The sequence below is a fragment of the Podarcis vaucheri genome (assembly GCF_965113315.1).
Source record: "Podarcis vaucheri genome assembly, chromosome: 8".
Lineage (NCBI taxonomy): Eukaryota > Metazoa > Chordata > Lepidosauria > Squamata > Lacertidae > Podarcis > Podarcis vaucheri.
In genome coordinates, this window is record NC_138766.1 from 87,377,379 (window position 1) to 87,384,819 (window position 7,441).

At 41.5% G+C, this 7,441-nt stretch overlaps 1 protein-coding gene across 1 annotated transcript; it reads left to right on the forward strand.

Annotated features, from left to right (window-relative positions):
* Nucleotides 1-3,699: 3,699 nt before the first annotated feature.
* On the forward strand, nucleotides 3,700-5,235 carry LOC309539522 (mas-related G-protein coupled receptor member H-like). The gene has a single exon (XM_082235873.1). The coding sequence runs from the start codon at nucleotides 3,952-3,954 to the stop codon at nucleotides 4,933-4,935; it is 984 nt and encodes a 327-aa protein (XP_082091999.1). The 5' UTR covers nucleotides 3,700-3,951; the 3' UTR covers nucleotides 4,936-5,235.
* The last annotated feature ends 2,206 nt before the right edge of the window (nucleotides 5,236-7,441 follow it).

Here is a 7,441-nt window from a genome sequence, read left to right on the forward strand (position 1 = left end):
GAGGCTTACTTTCGCGTATGGGGTCTCCCACTGCCGCCATGCCGCGGCGGCGCAATTTCCATTCTCATCCTGGGGCAAAGTTTGCAACCTGGAGCAACTACTTCCGGGTTAGCGGAATTTGTAACCCGAAGTGTTTGTAACCAGAAAGAAGCATTTATAACCCAAGGTACCACTGTACAGGAATCTCCTTTATGTCATATACAATTACAGGAGCCAAATCCTTCCAGCAAAGAGAAAACTTTAAAGGGGCTTGCTGCCTGTACCAAACAGCTGACCGTGAGCTCCACATGCCAAACCTACTTCCTGATAGTTCCTTTCTAGTCGTGTATTCCTTACATGCCCCACAGTTGATATCATGTGTGTGACAGGTGGCTGAGGTTTGGGAGAAACAGCCTTACCAGCAAAATTAGGTCTCGTTTGACCTGCTGGCTAGCACACCTTTTCCCTACCTGAAACCCTGCAAACTCCAACTCCCACTACCCACAGCCAGCATGACTAATGGTCAGGGATGATGAGAATTGTAGTCCAAATCATCTGGAAAATGCCAGGTGGGGGATGCTGGTCGGCACTGGCTGGCAGCACCTGTCCACCGTTTCAGGCAGGGATTTTCCCAGCCCTACCTGCAGATACCAAGAATGACACCTGGGACCTTCTCTATGCAAACCGAGATCTGGTTCCTCCTTTGCTTCCTCCAACCAAGAAGGTGCTCAGAGCAAAGGTAACAAGCTAAATCCTTCACATTCAGAAGCTAGACCCTTCGAGGCTAAAATGTTACGGACAATGTCCCCGAACTGCGTGGTTGGGGACTGCATAGAAGTTTGCTATTTCCACAATAAATTGATTTTTTTTAAAAAAATAAAAAACTCTCTCCTTAAAGATAACAGATTTGGAAGGACATGAAAATAGGTTTGGATGGCATGCCTACCTATGGTACGGGAAAACAAAAATTCATAAAGGATTTCATAATCATATAATAAGCAGAGTGTTGTTCAAGGTATGGGATAATATAAGGAACTATTAGAACCTAAAACACCTTGGTGGTTATCACCTATTGAAGCATTATCATTTAAAACTTTGGGGGGGGGGAGATTAGCCAAAATATAGAGAATTGTTAGTAGAACAGGAAAGGAAATTGGAATTGAAAGAATATAAGAAAATAAAGGAACATCTACAAAGTTGGTTACATCATAGGCAGTTAAAAGATATTTTTAAAGAGGATTATAAGAAAGGCTTTTCATACACGGTTTAAAAATTCCGAAAGGAAGTAATAGAAGAGAACACAAACTTATTAAAGAAAATGTATAACATCCTTTAGGAATGGGAAATGAAAGATGAGGAAGTGAAATCAGTAACGATTAAATGGGCACAAGACATAGGCCACAACATACAATTTGGAGATTGGACAAAACTTTGGAAAGTAAATTGGAAATTCCCAGACTGTATATTGTTAAAGGAAAATTATATGAAGATGATGTATAGATGGTATATCTCACCCGTGAAACTAGTCAAAATATATAAAAATGAACAGAGAAAATGTTGGAGGTGTAAAGAGGCTGAAGGGACTTTTTGTCATATGTGGTGGGATTGTAAAAAGGTTAAGGTATACTGGGAAATGATTTACAATGAATTAAAAAGAAATGTTTAAAATAGCATTTGTTAAACAACCAGAAGCCATCCTGTTGGGTATTTTAGGGCAAGACCTGCCAAAAGAGAAAAGGACACTATTTATGTATGCAGTGGCGGTGGCGAGAATACTGCTAGCACAGAACTGGAAGACTGGAGAAATTCCAACAACAGAACAATACCAAGAAAAACTGACGAGTTATGAGGAGATGGTGAAGCTGACACACAGACTTTGGGAAAAGGATAATAGGGATTTTGAAAAAGAGTGGGAACCTTTTATATTATATTTGCAGAAACAAAGGAAGAACACTGATCTGATGGTAGGATTTAAATAAGTATTCACAATTTTATGGATAGGGAATAGGTAATGTAATAAAAGGAAAATGTATGGTATAACAAGGTTCTGATCTGGCTGCAAGTGTCTCTCTCAGTGCTGAAAGTAACGCAGTTCAACCGGGGCAGGTGGCAAAGGGACTCAGGAGCAGCAGCAGTTTCACCAGCGATACACTGCTAAGTGAAACCACCACCTGCGAGCAACATGGGTGGAGGAGGTGTTGACATCGTGCGATGTCTCTGAGCGTGAGACAGGAAGTCTCAGCCAGTTCTCAGTGTAACCGGAGAGTTACTGAGTGTTGCTTTCGCTTCTGAGTCAAAGCTGGAGTCGAGTCGGAGACTCTTAGGTTCTGCTGCTCAGGAGAGCAGACATGTTTGTACAGTCTTAATAAAGTAGCAGTAGACTACAGACTGTCTCTTTCTTCTATGATGGATTGGCAGAAGATTGCGAGTGTGCTCCTCTCAGGAGGGAGGTGTCGCTTATTGCTGGTCTCTCTGGTCTGAGGGTGCATTCCAGCCAGAGAGTGACTATCAGAGAAAGGCCCCGGAGTGCCTGGGATGTTGGCAACCCTCCCCGGCAGGTGTTTTTCCAAAAGAAGCGGCAGCATCAAGTGGCCCTGCTCCTCTTCGTGCTGGGATGCAAGGCCCCAAACTTTGCAGAGAAGCCCTGAGGTTGTGTGATGATGACACACATTGTGTAAAGGAGAACTGAAGGGCCATTTCCTTCCCCACACGTGATTGGCCAAGTGGAGAACCAATCAGGACTCTTCATAATAATAATAATAATTGGAGAAAAGTTTGGGCCAAAAAAAGCTCTGCTCTTGCAAGTATAAGGCAATTGTTTTGTTCAGAGAGACAGAGGCAGGGGAAGAACATTAGATCCAGAATCATTGAGTCCTTTGAGTGTTAGCAGATGTAGCAGAATAAACTGGGTCAGGTCAAGGGTTGTAACGTTGGGTGAAAAACAAAAGAGGACAAAGAGGAGATACAATGTGCAGGACTCACATCTTTTCTAATCCCAATTTTTCTTCTATGCTTGCTCTATTTTAGGGAGAAGCCTAGGAACTGAACAACAAAAAGAAAAGTGAGTTGTATGAAATAAAAAAAAACTGTTACATTACTGCCTGACCTCTCTTTCAGAACCTCCTGCACACCATCATTCATTCCTAGCCTGCTATTATTGCATTGGAAGATAGTCCCACCCACATGGATGAATGTGCAGTAGGTAAGGGGAATTCACTGCTATAAAACTTTATATCAATCTATCCCTAAACAAGATGGCGTCTTTCTCATTCTGTCTCAGTCCATCTCCTTCATCCTTCTCGGTAGTGGCACCCGCCCTGTGGAACGCCCTTCCAGCAGATGTCAAAGCGATAAACAACTACCTGACATTCAGGAGACATCTTAAGGCAGCCCTGTTCAGGGAAGCTTTTAACGTGTGATATTTTATTGTATTTTTGGTTTTTATGGAAGCCGCCCAGAGTGGCTGGAGAAACCCAGCCAGATGGGCGGGGTATAAATAATAAATTATTATTATTATTATTATTATTATTATTATTATTATTATTATTACTACTGATATCTCTTCCTAAGCAGGAATGATAAGCTTGGCCATAGCAAAAGAAATATGACTGAACCTCAATTTTGGAGAGACATTACGTATCAGACAATAATGCCAGAAGACCAGGGAATGCTGTACTGACTTCTTCTCAAACCAAGTTTCCAGGTAAACTAACTCACTAAAGTCCCCAAAAAACCTCAATGAGAAAAAATCCAGAGGGGTGTGGCCTATGTGGGGGATTCAGTTATATTGCAGAGAACTGCACATATATGACTTTTGACTTGATAGACAGATGTTGTGGGTTTATATGTTGTTCAATGGGCTCCTCGCTCTCACAATTCTGAGTTTTGCACAGAATTCCAGCTGAGTCAAACATCTTTGTGATATTTTCCTAGAGGAAACTTGTGCTCCAGAAGAGGTGACAAGGATTCCACATGCCGTCATTCAACATGGAAATAAATACCAATGGGACTTTGCAATCTACTGTGGTTGCTGTGACATATAAAGAGTATAATGACACTTACAATAACTCTACTAATGACCAAGGAGATTCCCATTATAACGCATTTGTAGTATTTATACTAAATGTCTTCATTTTAGTTACCTGCTGTGTGGGATTTTTGGGGAATGGAACTGTCATCTGGCTTCTTGTTTTCCACATTAGGAGGAAACCATTCACCACCTACATCCTTAATTTGGCTGTTGCTGACTTTGCATTCCTCCTGAGCTTAGAGATCTATGCTTTTACTAGGTTTCCTGATTATGTTCTTCATAGTATTGCTTTTTGTCTCTTATCCTTCACATACAACATTGGCCAACTTCTTCTGACAGCCATCAGCATTGACAGATGTTGGTCTGTCCTCTTCCCTATTTGGCATCGGTGTGTCCGGCCGACACATTTGTCCACCACTGTGTGTGCCCTCATATGGGTCCTCTCCTGTCTGCTCGGCGTAATGCTCTACATTCTTGAAAAATATTACACCTTTCCATATTGGTTATCAGAAACAGGCCAGTATGTCTTGACTGGACTGCTTTGCCTCCCACTTATGACAATTTCAACTGTGATCCTTTTCATCAAAGTCTGTTTTAAATCACACCCACGAAAGCGGGGAAGGCTTTTCACGGTTATTTTACTTACACTCTTCTTCTTCCTCGTGCTTGCTTTCCCACTCAATGCCCTTCTTCTTGCCATATCCATCATGGGCTTGAATATTCCAGGTCTATTCCATTATGCCTTTTTGTGTGCCTCCCTCAACAGCTGCGTGAACCCCTTCCTCTATTTTCTGGTTGGGAGGAAGAAGGGAGGTCAATCTAGGGAGAGCCTACTGGTCATCCTCCAGCGGGTTTTGAATGAGGAGGAGAATGACAGACAGGAAATGGACCCTTCTTGTTCAAACCCACTTAGGAACCGTTCATAAGAGTTCTTTGGTCTGGCTGTAATGTGTCCTTGGACTGCATTGATGACTATTGCTCACCAGAAAAAGGAGGGCTGGTGTTTTGTTGAAAATTTTGAAGTTTGTGTAGCTGAAATGTATCCTACTTTACAAAGGGAGGAGTCATGTCTTTTGTTATCTCAGTATTTCTTCTGTGCCCCACCCACCTATTGTATACATCCCCTGAAATGTTGGCTAGAAAGATATGAAGCCCTTTGGCTGAAAGATGCTCCACACCATTTACCTGTACTGTACCAGCTGCACCACTTTCTACAGCAAACCAAAGTCTACTTGGAAGTTCTGATGGTGACCTTGCCAATTTGGAACTTAGGTATTTCAAGGACTGCCTTCACTCCTGTGAGACCATAGGCAGAACCAGGCAGAGGGCTTTCTTGGTAGTGGCTCCCTCCCTGTGGAATGCCCTCCCACCAGATGTCAAAGAGAACAACAACTACCAGACCTTTAGAAGACATCTGAATGCAGCCCTGTTTAGAGAAGCTTTTAATGTTTGATGTATTACAGTATTTTAATATTTTTTGGAAACCACTCAGAGTGTCTGGGGAGCCCAGCCAGATGGGTGGGGTATGAATAATAAATTATTATTATTATTATTATTATTATTATTATTATTATTATTATTATTACTACTACTACTACTACTACTACTACTACTATTATACAAATAGGCCACATTTGCAGAATTTAATTCCATGTATGATTAAACAACCTCGTGGTTGGACGAGATGCCCCTGGATGCCCCTTCCAACTCTACAATTCTTTGAGTGTATGATTCCAGGATTTCCTAAATTCAATTCTCTGCAAGAACAGGCAAGTTCCATTCTTTTAGAGATTTAAGCCTTTCCTGAAGACCATACACACACTTCATAGTGTGTTCAGCTTCATCTATCACTCTTTAGATATATATTTTTATTGACTAGTAGGAATTTTGGGTGCCTATTTTTTAATATAAAAACCCACCTGTTTTGTATTTATAATGGTTGTCATTTTGTACTTGCACAATGCTATCTGAAGAGTTGGCTTCCTGAAAATCTGTCTATATTTGTGTTCAATAGACAAGCAAAGAATGATACCATATTGAGGCAAGCACTTGTATTAACTGCTGTCATATACATTACGGTGCATGGTAATTTCTTTTTTGCCCTGCATTTGTGTCTGTTTAGATCTGCTTTCTCTTGTTGTTGTCCTGTACTCTACACATAAATAAAAACCATTCTGAAAATGCTTTTGTAGAAGCATTTTTAAAAATACATTGAATTTCCCATAAGGCTCACCATTGCCATCTATTGTCACTTTGTATATTGCACTTAAAACTCACTTAAAACGTTTTATTTGTAACTGCATGGCTGAGTCCTGGCTTAAGGAAATAATTGCAGGCAGATGAGGGTGATGAACAGCTAGTGAAGGACCCTGAGTGAAAAGCAGGGAAGGGGAGATCTCCCAGGGTGAGATAAAGCTCCCAGGGTGAGATCTCCCAGGGTGAGAAAAACCCACTTAGGATCCTTTCATAAGAGTTCTTTGGTCTGGCTCTAATGTGTCCTTGAATTGAATTGATGACTATTGCTCACCAGAAAAAGAAGCTGGGGTTTTGTCCAGAATTTTGAGGTTTGTACAGCTGAAATATATCCTACTTTACAAAGGGAGGAGTCATAACTTTTATTATCTCAATTTTTCTTCTGTGCTCCACCAACCTATTGTATGCAGTTTGTTTTTCATTGTGTTACAAAATTTCTTAGTAAAATTTCAGTTTTAAAAAGAACACATGGCATTTGCATATATCTTGGGTGTCTGCCTTACCCAATCTCCTGTTAAGGAGGACAGCCGGCTTAAGTTAAGATGCGCTGCAGTGACATGTAGCTAGAAAAGAACTGTCACTCTCATTCATTTGTAGAAAGAAATAATAATAATAATAATAATAATAATAATAATAATAATAATAATATATTTATACCCCACCCATCTGGCTGGGTTTCCCCAGCCACTCTGGGCGGCTTCCAACAAAATATTAAAATACAATAGTCCTTCAGATATTAAAAGCTTCCCTAAACAGGGCTGCCTTCAGATGTCTTCTAAAATTTGGTAGTTGTTTTTCTCTTTGACATCTGGTGGGAGGGCGTTCCACAGGGCAGGTGGCACTACTGAGAAGGCCCTCTGCCTGGTTCCCTGTAACTTGGCTTCTCGCAGCAAGGGAACTGCCAGAAGGCCCTCGGCGCTGGACCTCAGTGTCCGGGCAGAACGATGGAGGTGGAGACGCTCCTTCGGGTATACTGGACCGAGGCCATTTAGGGCTTTAAAGGTCAGCACCAACACTTTGAATTGTGCTCAGAAATGTCCTGGGAGCCAGTGTAGGTCTTTCAAGACCGCTGCTATATGGTCTCGGAGGCTGCTCCCAGTCACCATCCTTAAGAACCGACAGCTCTTTCATCCCACTCACCTTCTCACTTATGATTTTACACAGGGAAGAAACAGCAAA

Excerpts from the sequence above, each read along its gene's own strand:
- LOC309539522 (XM_082235873.1), top strand. The coding sequence starts at position 3,952 with ATGCCGTCATTCAACATGGAAATAAATACCAATGGGACTTTGCAATCT.